The sequence below is a fragment of the Girardinichthys multiradiatus genome, chromosome 7 (assembly GCF_021462225.1).
Source record: "Girardinichthys multiradiatus isolate DD_20200921_A chromosome 7, DD_fGirMul_XY1, whole genome shotgun sequence".
Taxonomy (NCBI): Eukaryota; Metazoa; Chordata; class Actinopteri; order Cyprinodontiformes; family Goodeidae; genus Girardinichthys; species Girardinichthys multiradiatus.
The window spans coordinates 25,956,421-25,974,797 of record NC_061800.1 but is presented as its reverse complement, the minus strand read 5'-3'; the positions used below and the strand labels follow the sequence as shown (position 1 = coordinate 25,974,797).

The window sequence follows — 18,377 nt, the reverse complement described above, 5'->3', positions numbered from 1 at the left end:
GACAAAACTTAATTTAGAGAACAAAATATTTTCTAAATCAGAATGTTCAGCATGTTCTACACATACACATATGCTCTGTAAATTTGCCTTTGTCTTAATATTTGGGAGCCAAAATGCACCTGCAATGCTAAAAGTTACCTGAATTTGGCCAATTTGCTAACTAATAACTAAATAAAATCAGGCTTCCTGATCTATCAGCCCAGTAGGTTTGGTGATACTGTCAATGAAAATCTGTCCACCGGACAAAGAGCATTTAAACATTTATTTAGGAAAAGATCAACTCACTATTGTTTTTCAGTTGTGAAATCCACGTGTCAGAGAATTCATTCAGTCAAAACAGCCAAATAAGGAGGAAAAAAATTATGATTTTTTTAATTTTAATTTGTTCATGTTTTCACATTTTTTCCTCAACATCCAGGATTCCATTTGTTTGTTTCTTATACTTAATTTAAAAAAGTCAGATTAATTATTACATTGTTGTTTGTTTTACAAAGCCTGAATGTTCATCTTCTAATACAATTCAAAGAATAAAAAAACTCACTATCCATGTTTCTACAGATAGTCATTAAAGAGTAATGGCTGCGTTGCTGAAAGGATGTCCTGTGGTGGTCTGTGTTGCAGCCTATCTGAAGAAGCCTCTGATCAAAGACACTGTTGTATTACAGCTCGTGAAGAGAATAATCAGGGTTCTCCATAATGTTCTTCACTTTATGAAGAATCCTTCTATGCACAATCACCTCCGGAGGCTCCAGTGCAGTTCCCAGAACAGAGCCAGCCTTCTTTGTCAGCTTGTTGAGCTTCTTGAAGTCACTCGCTTTGATGCTTCCACCCCCAACAGATGATGGTAGAAGAGATGCCACTCTCCACAAAAGAAGTATAGAAGATATTATAGAAGCACTGTGAGGAGCTGATTGCTGCCTGTGTCTGTTCAGCTGGTGACCCATCTGAGGATCCTACCAACAGGAATATACTAGACCTGAGTTCATCTTGCTGAAAACACTGAAGGACCTAAGCCTAAATAGTGTTTGACATATTTCTGTTGCTCCTAAACTCTACAATCACCTCATTTGTTTTGTTCACATTTAAATAGAACGTATGCTTTTAAATCCTTCCTTTTCACCCTTAAATCGTTCAGTTGTGGTCTATATAAAGTGGAACTGCAATGCTGTGGTCTAAACTCCTTGTTATTGTAGCTCCACAGGCTCCTCTTTTACTTTTGTTCTGAGGTGCGTCTGAAAGCAACTCGTGTTGGTGCCGTCTTTTTAAATGCTATTGAGGCACTTTACATCTTGCCCCCCTCCAGGTCAAAGAGTGCTGAACTTTGTCCAGTTTGGCCATTTTTGTAGTTTGATAACAATTTTCTGGTGGCGCAGAAACAAGACAAAACGGCAAAAACAATGCTGAACTGTTTATGTAGTAATACTATTCAAAACACACCGTACGGTTCTGTACCTCAAGGAGCTAAAAGCAGCACACAGCACTAACATAAGCAGAAGACACAATGCTGCTGCAATCAAACCAATGGCAAGGACATCATGTCAACACAATAAATTAATGTCTACAATAAAGTTTGCTGTCCATTTAGCATTATTTTCAGCTTACCACTATGCTGTATCCATCGTTTTCATTGACAGAAGGGACTGACCGCTTAATCACATGAAGTCTTTCAGCAAATCATTCCTGAAGCTGGTGGAAGTTGCAGAAGAACTCGTCCTTGAGGTGGGGAAAGAGGAATTTACCCACTGATGTGGGTAGATTTCCATAAAAAATCATATTTAACCAGGCATCCTTCAAGAGTTTCTGATGCTGGGGGACAGGGTAATGAATCGTGTGAGTTAATACACCTAACAACTGAACTGATTCTATCCTCTTTCACCGTAGGTATACTTAAGTTTGGACTACAAAATTGCTGCAAAAAATAAATATGATGAATACGCAAAATTGGTCAGCCGGGCCATGACCATGAAGGTCACCATGACCATGACCTTCATCAGCAATTACTGTGACGAAGCAGTTGGAAAAACATAATAGATGTTAGAGAAACCTGAACGGATTACAAAACATTCAATTCAATTTAATTCAGTTTATTTATATAGCGCCAATTCACAACACATGTCGTCTCAAGGCACTTCACAAAAGTCAGGTACATACATTCCAATTAATCCTAACCATTGAACAGTGCAGTCAGATTCAGTTATTTATTCAAATTGGATAAAAGTTTTTCTATCTAAGGAAACCCAGCAGATTGCATCCAGTCAGTAACTTGCAGCATTCCCTCCTCCTGGATGAGCATGTAGAGACAGTGGAGAGGAAAAACTCCCTTTTAACAGGAAGAAACCTACAGCAGAACCAGGCTCAGTGTGAGCGGCCATCTGCCACGACTGACTGGGGGTTTGATCCAAACAGAATATAAAAATATTTCAGCAACACCTGAAGAGACTAAATTTAACTTTTCTGCACTCTTACAGACTCCAAGTACACAACCAAATATATTTAAAACTAAAAAAGTGGATTTTGCATGATATGTCCCCTTTAAGATGAGAAGATTGTTCCCATATCACGCCATAAAATGGTTCACCAGCTCTCTGTCGTCAAGTCTATTTTTCTTTTATGTTATTATAAAGTAAAACTGTTCAATGAACATCAACCAAGAGCAAGGATTTTAATATGTTAGCTATGGGGCTGCAGTAACTTTTTTTCGGAGGGCAGCATGTGGCATAACAGTAGAGCGAGCGACCCATATATAGGGGCCTCAGTCCTCGACACAGCCGTCCCGGGGTCAAGTTCTGACCCAGGAGACCCATGTTACATGTCTTTCCCCTCTTTCCACCTCACTTGCTGCCTGCCTACATTGGAAAAATAAAAAATAAAGGCCACTAGTGCTGCAAAAATAAGTAACTTTCCAGACACTGTTGATAGCCCTTACCGTTTGCTGCTCCTTGGGCAATAATTTTAGGTTATAATTTTATGAGAGCATTCTTCTGACCAGTCTGAATCTCTCTTCCTAAGCTTCATGATGTCATTACGCCTTGTTGCCCCTGACAGGCCATCATTTACTCAATCTTCCATCCTGCTCGTTCTAGTCTTTGCTCAGACAGATGCATGCGGTGTTTAATGTGTGTGTAATATCGACAGAGATCTGGATGAACAATCACAACCTTGTCCGTCATTGCTGCCTCTCTAACATTTACAACAAATTTCACACCCTCTGGTTTGACTTTACACGGACGCTCTGAAGCTTTATAGCACTGAAAGCAACCAGCGCAAGCAATTAACCTTTCCCACATACTAAATATTGAAGAACACCTTTGATATTACTAATTAATTTTGCAGTTGATGATTTTACAGCTTTGCCTTTTGTCATGCTTCATTACGTTCACTCATAGTCATCGAGAACATTATGGATCTATCATGCACATTGCAGCACACCTTATTTTCATTATTCTAATAATAAGGTGATATTAGATTGAAAACCATCAGAAAGATCTAAACTTTAAAAGCATAAACATCAGTGATTTATCGGAGATTTCAGCACAATATGTCAGATAATATCTCTGAACCACAACCAGAGCAAACACAGAGGTGACCCTCATTCATTGAGCATGTAGACGACCCCTCTGATAGGTGTCAGTGCCGTTCTGCTCCTTTAACAGTGTCATAATCGCCACATAATGATTGGCTGTACGTTTGTTTGACTCCTTTCAGTTTGTTGTAACAACAGAAGCACATGCAAGCACAAGATATCAGCTTAAGTACAGATCAGGTTCTTTTCCAGTTCTTTGTCTTTTTGTGGAGTTGTGGAGAAACAGTAAAGCCAGCGATGCAGACGAGATTAACTACATAACAGTAAAACACATTAATGTGTGATGGTGAGAAATATCAGGATGTTAAAAGGTTTTTTGGGTGTTTTAGTGCAAACAAGTATGAGTCAAGGACCTTAAAACAGAAGAAAAAGCTCTTCTGGAAAGGCTTTGTGGTGCATTAACAAGAAAAATACAGAAATAAATCAGAAACTCTGCAATCGTCAAAGCCCTGCAAAGATGAATCTCTAAGATCTTATCATGAATCACTCGCGCCGCCACCAGAGACCTAAAGGTGAAACACGTTTCCATATTAAGAAAGTAATTCCTTCAGCAGTGATACGAGCGTTTCCTCCTGAATTCATCTGCAGTGCAGCATCAGGGGGAAATACATTTCAGATAAATGTCATGGTGAAAGAATTATTTCATGCCTCCACACACTCTGTGATTTATTTCACAACCACTAAACCTTTCAGGTCACAATTCAAAGGAAGAGGCCAAACTTTGTATACTTTAGTTCAAACAGAGAGGGGAGGAGTGCATTGTAAGAAATATACCTTTTTAAACATTCCCGTAAAATTTTGAGAGAATTAATTAGAATCTGAAACAAAGACGTGGACAAATTAGCTGGCAGCCCAAGTGAAGATGTGTAAAATGGCTAAAAACATTTAAATTTTTCTTTTTTTGCAGCAGCAGCAGCAGAATAACACACTGAAAAATGTACAACCTTTTATTTGAGTAAATTTGTTTATTTGGGGAAAAAAACTCCTCTATAGTCTCTTCTCATCAGCTGACCCCACAGGTTTTCTAGATGATTTAAGTCTGGAAACTGTCGTCGCCATGGAAGAAGGCTGGCTTTGTGTTTGGTGAAGCATTTCTGTGTAGATTTGGCAACATGTCTTGGATCATTCTTCACTGAAAGACCCAGTCACTTCCCATTTTCAGTTTTCTGGTTGAGTCCCCTAGGTTTTTGTTTAAATACTTCTGAAATTTTAAAGAGTTCTTGATTCTTTGTACTCTAACAAGGTTCGTAGGACCATTGAAATAGAAATGCTCCCACAGAATCACAGATCCTCATGAATTACTAATTTGACGTTTTTGATCAGCTTTAAAAGTGCACCAACAGTGCCACCATCAGTATTGGTCAGCATGCATCAAAATGCAAATGCAAATTGTGGGGCTCCTCCAGGTTTTAGGTTCAATACTTTTTGTAAATTCTTTACATGCTTCCTCTTGAAAACGTTATCAGAATCCAAAGCCTTTATTTCCACAGTTATTGTAGATTTACAGTGCTGTGTCTGCTGCTGCTGATGAAGAAAAAAACAGACAAACCTTTAAACTGAATTTTAGATATCAAGCTATGGATTGCAAACAATTTATAACAGCTCAATGAGGTCAAACTGAGATCTTAATCTTGGTCCTGAAGGTCAAAGAGGAAATCTTTAAGGAAATCTTTAAGCTTTGATTCAAAACTCATTGCAATGTAAGACGGTGTAAATGTCTGTGATAATTTAACAAACACATCCTCCCGTCCTGTCTCCTACAGTCAGTCTACCTTGTGGGTAAAATTCGGCACTGACGAAGTGCTGCACCAGTACGCATAATTTCTACTGCACAAGCTGTGCTCCTGCATCTAGGTGAGGAGGAGATAATATTGTGACCAGGATTGGGGGTGGATTGCTGACAGCCTCATCTTGGTGTGAATGGAGCTAATCACTAATGCAGATTGCAATCAGAGGAGCACATCTCCCACAAACATAGGGATAATTGCACGATTGTTCTGATAAGAAAAGGTCAAACATGTGTGTACCCCCTCGTCAGACATGCCCCATCCCCAAAAGTGACTGTTTCTAGAGAATATATCATTGGCATTACTTTAAGGGCTTTTTATGGTACAGATTTTACTTTTATTCAGCAAAACCTGCTTTGTAGACAGGAATGAGGAAATCCACATGTTGAAGCATAGCAAAAACAAAAAAAACACATTTAGCAAAAAGAGAAAATATAATGATGTTCCTATTCAACAACTCTAATGTTTTATTATTGTTCTGCTAACTAGGGGGGAGGGCAACATTTGTGGTCTTTGTGTGAGCTGCTTCCACCTGTGTGGTAGGAGCGCCCTCTACTGGACTCACCGCGGGATTTTGAAGAGAGCTTTCACTGGGTGCATCTCAGCCAGCGGGGGGTCTCCATCAGCCAGCTCGATGGCTGTGATGCCAAGAGACCACACATCACAGCGAGCGTCGTACGAGGAGTCATACTGCTGCTCACAGGCTATGACCTGGCAACATAACACAACATTTAAGCCCAAAGAACTACATTCCCTGCCCCCAAGAACATGAAATTAAATGTAAAAGGTAAAAGTAAGAAGGGTGTCAAATCAAAATAAAACAGTCCCACTGATTCAAAGCTAAATATCCAGTTTATTTAAAACAAATTCAAGCTGGGTCAGCTCAGAATAGCTGCCGGTGTGAGCTCCACTTTCCCACAGTCAATAATTATAACTGACATTACATTTTCCAGCTGAATTTATTCTAATTGCCCCTGAGGTCCCTGCCCGACCAGCCCAATCACCGCGCCTCATTTCTGCCACAGAGTAAGGCGAGGGGCCCTCAGACTCCCAGCTATTAACCTTGAGGCAACCTCAAGAGCTGCACCCGTGGAGGAGAACAGGAGGGGAATACACAATGACACAGAGGAGGGAGGCTCGCTAAAATAACTAAGGCGCTCTGGGCAACACATAAGGACTCTACTGATTTGTATGAATGCATCAGGCACTAAAGCCAGTTTTGTTTTTTGTTTTTTTTTTTGTTTTTTTTTTATAGCTGGGCATGTCTGACCTCAGGAGCCATCCAAAATGGTGTCCCGACTGATGTGTTCCTCCGCAGCCGTGCACTGGTCAGCTGAGCTGAAACACCTGCAAAAATTGACAAGAAAATTCACCTTCTGCTGCATTAAGACCCTAAAAGCCAAAGTCAGATTTATAACAGGTACAAAATTGTAGAATTGATTAATAAATCCTAGTGTACAATCTGTTGGGGCAACCTGCCAAGCAGCAATAATAATAGGCCATAATCATTTCAAATTATGTAGGACAGATTTTTATCAGCATGAGTCCACTTCATCTCCATGACACAGGGGACATAAACAGGCCTGGGGGCGATTCAGAGTCATTTGCCAGAGCAGCTTTCTCTTAATATGCAAAGCATCAAATAATGCAATTTAAACAAGCAATAATAGCCCCGGGTTCAGGCTACGCTCCACAAATAAAAAGATGTTATGGTGAGCGGGGGACTAAAGAGAGTGGAGCACATCAAATGATTTACGCTGAGCTTGTGTTCATCCTTCACAATCAATGTTGCAGGCATGTGCTGTGCTACCAAAACATCAGTCATACTGCAAAAGTATATATATATTTTAAATACATATTAATCTGTTTTGGCAAAAATGTTTATGAAAGATAATTACCAAAGTCAACCAGTTTGACTCCCCCTTTAGTTGTAAGGAGGATGTTGTTGCCTTTGACGTCACGATGGATAATACGGTTGTTGTGCAAATGCTGGAGACCCTTTAAAGTTAGGGAACAAAAATAAACACTGGATTTTGAGTGATAGACCCAGCACAAAGCAGTACATACAGGTATATATCTATAAGAATTGAATATTATGAATTGTCACTTGTTTCAGAGATGATGATGAAATTCATATATTGTATATATTCATTACACAGAGTGAAATATTTCAAGCCTTAGTTTCCTGTAATTATGATGATTATGGTGTCTCAGAACATTTGAATAGTACATTAGATCAATAAAAAAGGATTTTTTTAAACAGAAATGTCTGGCTTTTGAAAATAATGTCAATTTCTATGCATTCAATACTTGCTTGGGCCTCCTTTTACATACATTACTGCATCAATGCGGCGTGGCATGGAGGCAATCAGTCTGTGGTTCTGCTGAGGTGTTCAGGAAGCCCAGGTTGCTTTGATAATGACCTTCAGGTCATTTGCATTGTTGGGTCTGGTGTCTGTCATCTTCCTCTTGACAATACTTCATAGATCCTCTGTGGGGTCAGGCCAGTTTGCTGGACAATCAATCACAGTACCACCATGGTCATTGAACCAGCTCTTGGTACCTTTGGCAGTCAGGGCAGGTGCCAAGTCCTAATAGAAAATGAGATCAACATCTCCATAAAGCTCGTCAGGAGAAGAAAGCATGAAGTGCTCTAAAGCTTCCTGGTAGATGGCTGCATTGACTGTAGACTTGAGAAAACACAGTGGACCAACACCAGCCGATGACACGTCACCCTGAATTATCACTGACTGTGGAAACTTCACACTGGACTTCAAGCAACATGGATTCTGGGCCTCTGCAATCTTCCTCCAGATTCTGGGACCTTGATTTCCAGATGAAATGCAAACTTAACTTCCATCTAAAAAGAGGACTTTGTACCATTGAGCAACAGTCAAGTTCTTTTTCTCTTTGGCCCAGGTAAGACGCTTCTGATGCTGTCTCTGGTTCAGTGGTGCTTTGACACAAGGAATGCAATATTTGTAGCCCATGTTTAGGATTCGTCTGGGTGTAGTAGCTCTTGATTCGCTGACTCCAGCCTGAGTTCACTCTTTGTGAAGCTCCCCCAAATTCTTTTGCTTAACAATCCTCTCATGGGTGAGGGTATCACTGTTTCTGCTCCACCTTTTCTTACCACACTTTTCCTTCCACTCAACTTTCTATGAATATGGTTGGATCCAGGTCCCTGTGAAAGACCTGCTTCTTTAGCAATGACCTTTTGTGGAGGCTGTCAATGACTGTCTTCTGGACATCTGTCATGTCAGCAGTCTTCCCCATAATTATGTAGGCCATAATATGGCTACTACATAACATATATACAGTACATTAAAATGCTTTTTTTTTTAATTGATATGTCGGATTAAAATTTTCTGACACTGAATTTCAGGTTTTATTATCTGTGAGCCATTATCTTTAACATTAAAATAAATTAAGGTTGGAAATCTTTCACTCTATGTATAACAAATCTATATAATATATGAGTTCAGTTCCTGAAATAAGTGGCAAAGATATTAAACGTATTCACGACATTCAGATTTTTTTTAGATGTACCTGTAAATGTGAAGAAGTAGGAAAATGAAACATGGTTTTTCATTTCTAAAAAAATTGGTCAGGGCAACAAACTGTATTCATAAGTCATACTATTGGTAAATAGATTCCAGATGTATGTATGTTGTCTAAATACATCTGTTCTGTAAAGTTCTTGGAAAACCCATTGCCAGGGCAATTATTAGTGGAGCAAAAATGTGGCTTTCATGGTAAAGTGGCAAGAATCAAACTATTGTTGAAACAAAAGCCATAAGAAAGTCCTCTTGATGGCTTATTTGCCATAAGCCATCAAGAGGACAAAGCAAATATCTGGAAGTAGGCGTTCAGGTGCTCATTTTTAGGAAAAAACTAACATTGGACATAACCCTTAAAACAAAATCCTCTTAGTAAAACTAGCTGAGGCAGCATTGTGCTATAGGGATGATCTTATTCAGTACAAAGAGTTGATTTCAAGATGGATGCAGGCTAATACAGGGCAATCCTGGAAGAAGATCAGAGAACTACAGTGCTTGAGGGGTAGTGTCCTAAAACCTTTAGACATGTTTCTGCTTCAACCCACCTTTGATTCAGGTGTCCTGGACCATGGATTCATTTAAAGTTGCAGGACACTGGCCCTCAAGGACTGGAGGCCGTTGCCTTATAATAAAGCAAATTAATGTGTAAGAGCGGCCTAGTCAAAGTCCAGACTTAAACCCAATTGAAAAACTAGGATCTACATTACAAAGAACAACAGGTAAAAGTTTAATTCTGTAGATGTGCAAAACTGGTGGAGACATACCCCAAAAGACTTGTAGTTGGTTGTAAAAGTCACAGGGGCTAAACACAAATTTCTAAAGAAAAATGTTGAAAACCATGTTTGCTTGTCTTTCTACTTCACAATTGGGCACTATTTTGTGTTACTCTATCACATAAAATCCTAACAAAATACATTGAAATTGGTGGAGGTAACAAAAGGTGAAAAGGGTATGAATGCTTTTGGAGGGCCCTGAAATTCAGCATGTTTGTATCCCAGGTGCTGCTTAACATCAGCTGCCAACTTACCAAAAGGGCACTGTACAAGATGTATGAGATGACGGGCTCCTGCAGACACTGGCTGCGCATGATCAGGCTTTTGATGAGTTCTGTGACGGAGCCGCCATTGCACAGCTGCAAGGGAGACAGAGAAACACAGGTGACTCATCCATCAATCACCATTCTAAATTATGATTCATTCCGGGGGTTTAGGCCACACATCCAGGCTGGAGAAAGAAGCTCAGGCTCATATGTCAGCACACTAGCATCAGGCGTTTTGAGAGGTGCTGTCATAGCCTGCAGAGTATTCCCAACATAAGCTGCTGTTACACTGTCTCCTATCTTGCTTGCTATTTACAGGGTGCTACAGCTTCAGGACGGGAAAGTTACTTCTGTTGTTCCGTTACCATCTTAGGGCAGCATACAGATGTTGCAAATGCACCTTTTTTATTAGATATGCGTATATTGTACATTGTAAATTGTAAATTTGTATATTCTGTTATGCAGAATATTGCATTGTACATTGTACATTGTAAATTGTAATTGTAAATTTGTATATTCTGTAATGCAAAAACAGAACAAAAGAGCAAAGTGTACCGGAGGCAAATTCCTTGTTTGTATGTACGAACTTGGCAATAAAGCTGATTCTGATTCTGATTTTGTTCTACTTTTTTCTATATTTAAGGATTAACCGACTATGTAAGGAGGAAAGTTCAATGTTTTAAATTAATACAAAAATTAGGTCTGGCTGCCATCAGTTGGAGCCACTCCAAGCATTCATTACGAGGGGGTGGGTGAATATTTATCAGCGCATACAGAGAGTCTGCGAGATTCATTGACGTTATTACTGGGTAATATTACAACATTTGAGTCACACATTAATTCTGTAGCAGTTGTAGCAATATATGTGGTATGCAGCACTTTTTTTTTGACATGTCCAGAAAACCTGGGGCCACCTGGCTTTGCTCAAGATCAAATTGCAAATGCAATTATATGCATGGGATGTCATAATGAACTCAGAACCAGGAGACTCTAGAGCAGCACACGGGAAGACAAGCAAGTTTATTGTCAAGGTATTTTACGGGCAGTGACAGGAGGCTGGCTTCTGGGATCGGCTCACTAAAAGAGAGAGAGTGATTACTATTAGGCTGAAGATCTCAAATGTTGATATTGGAAGGGAGAAGATTACTTGTGGACGAAGGTGATGGTTCTGGGGAGAAGTGAGCAAGCCACAGAGACTGAGACTGACATGCCAACGTGCTGTGTGAGTGGATTCCTCTGAGCGGTGGAAGGCGTTGGAGGGTGGGCAGGCAGGGCAGGTGAAGCGATGAGTGATCCTCTAGTCAGATCTTGCAGATCCTGAGCAATCCTTGGACAGAGGTAAACTCAGTGAAGTATTCACCATGAGCAGGAGGCTAACCACAGCAGGTTGTTCAGGAACGGGTATGCTGACAGTCAACAGGAAGAAGAACCAGAGCCACAAAGGATATCCAGAACTTGGCTTCAATGCCAGTAACCTTGAAAGGTGAACAGAGCTGTGGTTAGGAAAAGGCGGGGACGCACAAATGCAGATTCAGAGCAGGGTTTGTTCGGACTGATTACCACTCAGCAGAGTAAACAATCAGACGCCTCCTTCAGAGTCCTAGCCGCTTAAGAGTCCTCTCGCTGATTACCTCTGATGCAGCTGTGCAGCTGCACCTGCCTGTCGCACCCTGGTGGAGGAAGGGGACATAACACTCACACTGCACACAAACCTGTACTCAGCTCCGTGGCCTGACATCAGTCTTCAGGGGGAAGTTCCTCGCAGACAGCCATACCTTTTATCCAGTTGTGTATGTGGGAACCGACCTCCTAGGGTTCGTGTGTCTCTTGGTGATGATGGACGATTGTTGCAGTGCTGTTTTGGTTGTATCCCAGGATCTTCTGCAACGGTTGAAGTGCGTTCTGACTGAGGGAAGCCCTGAGTCTGGACACGAGGATGGAAGGAGGGATGGTTGGTAGCCCAGGGAAACCTTGAAAGGCGACAGACCAGTGGCAGCAGAGATGTGGGAGTTATGAGTGTATTCGGCCCATGAGATTCTCACTCCTGGTTCTTGGGATGTTTGTACAGAGGCATCTCAACGTATTCTCCGTCTCCTGATTCAGTCGTTCACATTAGCCATTAGTCTGTGGGAGGAAACCAGAAGAAAGTTTTGAAGAAACTTCAAAGATGGAACAGAAATCTTTCCATACCTGCAATGTGGATTAGGTGCCTCGGTCTGAAATAATTTCAGCAGGGAATCCATGGATTCGGAATACATGTTTCAAAAGAATCTTGGCAGTAGCGGTGGCTGAAGGCAACTTAGTGAGGGCGACGAGCTGGCAGGCCTTAGAGAAACGGTTGATGACGGAGAGGATAACCGTTTTGTGGTTGGATGGAGGTAAACCAGTGACTAAGTCTAGGTCGATGTGGGACCAGGGTCGGCTAGCAATGGACAAGGGTTGTAGAAGAACAGCTGGGGCTTGGTGGCTGTTTTTATTGTGGGCACAGATGGAACAGGCACTGATGTATTTATGCACATGATGGTTGAGGGTAGGCCACCGGAAAAACCTTTTAATAAAGGCAATGGTTCGACTGGAAACAGGATGAGCTGAAAAAAGGGATGCCCAATGAATAACCTGGGATCGGACTGTGGATGGGACATAGATTCGACCTTGGGGGCCTCCTCCTAGATCTGGCTCGTAAACAGGGACCCTTTGGACGTGCCCTTCTATGTTCCAAGTGAGGGAACCGGTGACGCATGACTGGGGAACTATGGTTTCTGGTTCAGGGTCTTCATCATCGGGGGAGAAATGTCGGGAGAGAGAGTCGGGTTTAATATTTTTAGAGCAGGGTCTGTAGGTTATGGTGAAATTGAATCTGGATAATAAGAGGGAAGAAGGAACTTGCAGGGAGTTCAGACGTTAGGCTGACTGAAGATAGGCTAGGTTCTTGTGGTCTGTCCATATGAGGGTGCCCTCTAGCCAATGACGCCATTCCTCCAAGGCCAACTTAATGGCCAACAGTCCGCAGTCTCCTGCATCATAATTCTTCTCGGGTTGGTGTGAAGCGCCTGGAAAAGAATGCACAGGGATGAAGCTTCTCATTTTGACTGGACCTCTGGGAGAGGACGGCCTCCAGTTTGTCCTGGAGGCGTCAACCTCCAGGACAAACTGGAGCTTGGGATCGGAATGGACCAGAATGGGAGTGGACGAAAATCTCTCCTTAAGAGTTTGGAATGCATCTTCCGCATCGGGGGTCCAGTGAAAGGATGTCTTGGTGGACATGAGAGCGGTTAATGGGGAGGTAAGGAGGCTATAGTTCCTGATAAATAATCTGTAGAAGTTAGCAAAACCTAGGAATCTTTGAAGTTCCTTTCTGGTAGTGAGTGTGGGCAACTCTGCTACAGCCTTGATTTTGCTGGGATCCACTTTCACCTGTCCACCCTCTAGAATGAAGCCCAGAAATGTTATTGTGGGTACGTGAAAATCACACTTCTCGGCCTTAACAAACAGACAGTTCTCCAACAGCCTCTGGAGGACCTGTTTGACATAGTTGGTGTGTGAATCTGGAACTCTGGAAAAGATGAGAATGTCATCAAGATAAATACAAAAACGTTGATGAAGTCTCTGAGAACGTCATTGACTACGGCTTGGAAAACCGCAGGTGCGATGGTTTGGCCAAATGGCATGACCAGATATTCGAAGTACAGCAGAGGGGTCTTAAGGGCTGTTTTGTATTCATCTCCTTGCTAGATTCGAACCAGATGATAAGCGTTGCAAAGGTCAAGCTTGGTGAAGATGGTAGGCATGACAAAATGTTTCTAGAGTGGAGGCCAGGAGAGGAAGTGGATATTTGTTCTTGATAGTTATCTGGTTTAAACCTCTGTAATCAGTACAGGGTCTCAGGATGTTATCTTTCTTTTTGACAAAGAAGAAGCCAGCACCGACAGGAGATGAAGAGAGCCTAAAAATTCTTGCTCTGAGGGAGTTGTTTATGTAGCTGGTCATGGTTTCTTGCTCGGCCTCGGACAGGTTGTAGTCGTCCTGAAGGTAGCAGAGCACCAGGAAACAGATCAATCGTAGGGACGATGCGGTGGCAGAGACAGGGCTCGATCTTTGCTAAAAGCTATTTTACGTTTGTGGTACTGTGGGGGACCGTGACTGAGATCGGATTGAGACTCAGAGTGAGCAGAACTGGAGACTACAGCTGAGCAAAGACAAGATTAATGACAATACCCCAAAACTACATGCATTCCTTTAATAGGAAACAAAAAAAAAAAAGAAATGAAACTGGAAACTGGTCATGTTCAACACAAATAAGAGACTTTAATTAATGGAAACGGGGGTTGAGAATGAAGGTTTTCTTGAACAGATCTAGAAATGGGGACAATATGAAGTAATGAATGGTCATTTCATCTATTAATGTCTCAGCCCACCTTAATGCTTTTCCTTTGAGGAGGCCGATGATATAAGCAAGGCCGGTGGACAGACAGGGCAGATGAAGCGATGAGTGATCCTCTAGTTAGATCTTACAGATCCTGAGCGGTCCTCAGACAGAGGTAAATTCAGTGCAGTATTCACCATGAGCAAGAGGCTCACCACAGCTGGTAGTTTAGGAACGGATATGCTAACAGCCGACAGGAAGAAGAACCAGATCCACGAAGGATATCCAGAATTGGGCTTCAGTGGCAGCAACCTTGAAAGGTGAACAGAGCTGGGGTTAGAAAAAGGCAGGGAAGCACAAATGCAGATTCAGAACAGGGTTTGTTCGGCCTGATTACCACTCAGCAGAGTAAACAATCCGACGCCTCCTTCAGAGTCCTTGCTGCTTAAGAGTCCTCTCGCTGATTGCCTCTGATGCAGCGCAGCAGTGTAGCTCCACCTGCCTGTCGCACCCTGGTGGAGGAAGGTGACATAACACTCACACTGCAAACAAACCTTTTACTCAGCTCTGTGGCCTGACATTGGAAGGAAACTCTTTAAGATAGCATATATTTCAATGATATTGAAATGCATGGTAGAAACACAATTTTTTTGCTTGGCTTTAAAGTCGAACTAAATCCCATGGAAAAGAATAACTCAGACAATGTTTGACAAATGCCACCGAAATGGGCAGTGCCAAGTGTGAAGATGAGCAGAGCGGGTTAGGCGGGGGTTGCTGATTTTGGTACATTGAACCCCCCACCAAGGTTTCACTTCAGTCATGTGACGTTAAACGGCTCACATGTACCAATGATCTCAATATCCAACAGGTCATTTGGAGGTTTCAGTAAATAGATAATAAAATAACACAGAGAATAGAAAGAAATATTGTCTAACATATGACATTTCAATAAATTAAATGAATAAAAGAAAAGAAAATACCCAGGCCAGTTTGGGTTTATTATTACAACTGAGAATCTGAAATAATCCAAATTAAGATAAGAAATAAGGAAGAGCTCACCTCGAGAATCAGCCAGAGCTGTCCACCGGATAAGTTGTCTGACTTGTAAAACATGCCGTAAAACTTCACCACGTTAGGATGGTTGGACAGGGACCTCAAGATGTTGTATTCTGCTTCTATCTCCTCATCTACATCCTTAAAGAAGCAAACAAGCAAACATTAAGCACAGCCTTGCAAGCTATGCAACAATATGGAATAACAGAAAAATGCTTTCAATGTGCATGATTCTATTTATTTTTAGCTACAATGCAACACAAGGTAGCTATGATTAGAATCAGGTTGTATAACAGTAACAGCAAGACAGGATGGGCTGGCGAGCTGAACTACTGCTGGCTCCAATTTTCTATCAAAGTAAATCTCAGAGGGAGGGAAGATCCACAGCCACAGAGGCAGAATGTCTCCTCCTGGACATCTGAGTGATAGTGTCAGCAGTATAATCAGGGAGAGAGATGGGAGAGGAGGCAGCTCCATTTTCTTGAGCAGAACATCGCAGTGGATCAGGATGCCAGGATGGTGGATCCTTCCACTGACACAATCACAGGCAGGTCTCATTATAAGTGTGGCCGATACATGGTCTGCTGCATCCTCAGCAAACAGAAAAATGAACGGATGTGCTGAGAGAAGCTATGCTATCAGGTAAGACTGTGCTAGACATAACGTGGTGGGAAAACAGAGGAAAGGAGGGGAAGGCTGTAATAAATCGCAGAGGCGAGAACAAGAACAACTGTATGGAAGCAAATCGTTACCATATTTCAAATGAAAAAGCATTTTCAGAAATGCTTTTTCATTTTAAGAATGTGGCTGCATAGTTTGACTCATAAATGAAATTAGTTATCAATAATCCTATTTGCATTTTAATTTTCTTCTTCAAGACTGCTCATTCTTTCACTTAATTAAAATGAAAAAGAAAAAGACATTTGAGATTTATTTTTCAAAATGTACCCTAGCAAATAGATACAAAAATTCAATTTGAAATGTAAAATTTGAAAATGAAAAAGCATTTCTGGAAATGCTTTTTCATTTTAAGAATGTGGCTGCATTGTTTGACTCATAAATAAAATTATTAATCAATCATCCTATTTGCATTTTAATTTTCTTCTTCATGACTGCACATTTTATGCCATAATCAAAAAGAAAACAAAGCAGACATTGCTTTTTCTTTTTCGTGGTCTGCCCGCAAAGTACTGCCCAGAACTCAAAAACGAAAAAGTTCTAGTAATTTTTATGTATTTTCTTCAGACTTTTCTTATTCCTGCCACTGGAGCTGCAAATGGAAATTAAATAGGAAACAAATAATATCGACCAGTGCATCTGCACTCTTTGAGCTAAATGTTTTCGTTATATGGTCACAGATAACTAAACTAAATAACTTAAAGTAAACCAAAGATTGTCCCACTGCAATAAAAGATAAATTTATTTTAAGGTTTTTTTTCAAATCTTTACCAGGAATCCTAATAAATGCACAGGGTGCTGTAAGCTGGAAACAGTTAATGAATGTCCTGATAGATTATTTTATATACTGTGTGAAAAATAAAGCATTAATCTGTATAATCAAGCACAATCCTGGTTTCCTATTACACCAAACCAAACAGAGATAACAACTTCATACATGCTCATTAAAAATCTCCCTGAACAGAGACAAACCCTGTTTGTGTAGCTGCTGGTTTCTAGAAGCATTACCCAGCTCTGGTCCTCTGGGCTCACTGTCCTTCATTACCCTAAGGGATAATTCAGCCATTCGAATCAGGTGTGTTAAAGCAGAGTAACATCTGAAAACCTCAAAAGACCTATGTTGGGGGACGCTGGTTAATATAACATACCACCTTAAATCAGCCATGATGAATCCTTACTAAGCTCTGAATCTTTACCGAGGTTGAGTAATTAACGAGCTTTGATGGGACTCACGTTGATTGGATCCAGCACTTTCACTGCCGCCTGGCTCCCATCCTTTTTGTTGGTCACTTTGTAGACTTTGCCGTACGTCCCTTTCCCGATGGTCTCCACTATGTCCCAGTCGGCCGAGGGATCGCCCAGGTTTTCCAGTCCAATCATGCTGGACTGGTAGGGGTAAAATCCATACAGAGGTCTCCTGAGGAACAAACCAGAACTCAACAGTGTTTTCACAAATCCTGTCAAAATGTTGTGATTGCATTGTTCATGTAAACCAGGGAAAATGTTTATCTCCTTTCTAATGCCTAATACTTTGTACAGAGAACAGAAGGCTGGTTGTGAAGTCATTCGTCTGCACTGCTGCAACATGACAAAAAAACATATCAGCTAAAGAGAGAAGCAGATTAAATCTAAAAACAATAAACCACAGATACCATCATCCCAACAGCTTAGTAATGACTTTAACCACCAAGGTGCCATATTATGAGTTAAAAACAAGAAGAATATAAGCAAAGAAACACTGCTTATGGTAACACTACTTACATGGCAAGTGTTATTTTCTTCTGACTCATCAGCACTGAGAAAAGTTACAAGTGAAGACTCTCTGGTGATCATAATAGAGCAACAGCGATAGCAACAGCAAATGCTTCCTCAAGAGGACCAGCAACAAGCGGCGTTTCCCACAGTGACTAAATTAGTCGTCTCCACTGAGACCTTGCTGTGCACACTAATAAGTGCAATCTCCTGGAGATCAATTGGATTGGTCAGAGATTACCTGACCTGAAGCGACAAACCTTCACCAAATCTCTGAACAAGCAGCTTCATGAAACAATCACCATGTGAGGAGTTTTAGAGGCTTCTTATATTTAAAATGTGATGTTCTTTGGACTAAAAATGCAGTACAAGAGCATTAAGTGATGAACATGGAAAAACAAAATAACATGACAGATAAACCCATTTTTTTCCATGTTGGGAAGCATACACCCACTTTTTAATAAAATGACACATTTTCTAGATAAACCTGATGGAAAGGGATGTTTATTTTCAATTCAACGCCTGCTCCCCTCATCTTAAACATGTTAATGCATCACAGAGG

At 41.1% G+C, this 18,377-nt stretch overlaps 1 protein-coding gene across 1 annotated transcript in view; it reads right to left on the bottom strand.

Annotated features, from left to right (window-relative positions):
* myo3b (myosin IIIB) overlaps positions 1-17,963 on the bottom strand; it is a 110,578-nt gene extending 92,615 nt beyond the window's left edge. The window contains exons 1-7 of the mRNA XM_047370294.1: positions 17,825-17,963; positions 17,297-17,480; positions 15,392-15,526; positions 9,958-10,062; positions 7,269-7,368; positions 6,641-6,717; positions 5,936-6,081 (exon numbers count right to left, since the gene is read on the bottom strand). Of these exons, the coding sequence (XP_047226250.1) occupies positions 5,936-6,081; positions 6,641-6,717; positions 7,269-7,368; positions 9,958-10,062; positions 15,392-15,526; positions 17,297-17,480; positions 17,825-17,853 (776 nt within the window). The 5' untranslated portion in view covers positions 17,854-17,963. The remainder of the gene's footprint in view (positions 1-5,935; positions 6,082-6,640; positions 6,718-7,268; positions 7,369-9,957; positions 10,063-15,391; positions 15,527-17,296; positions 17,481-17,824) is intronic.
* Between the last annotated feature and the right edge of the window lie 414 nt (positions 17,964-18,377).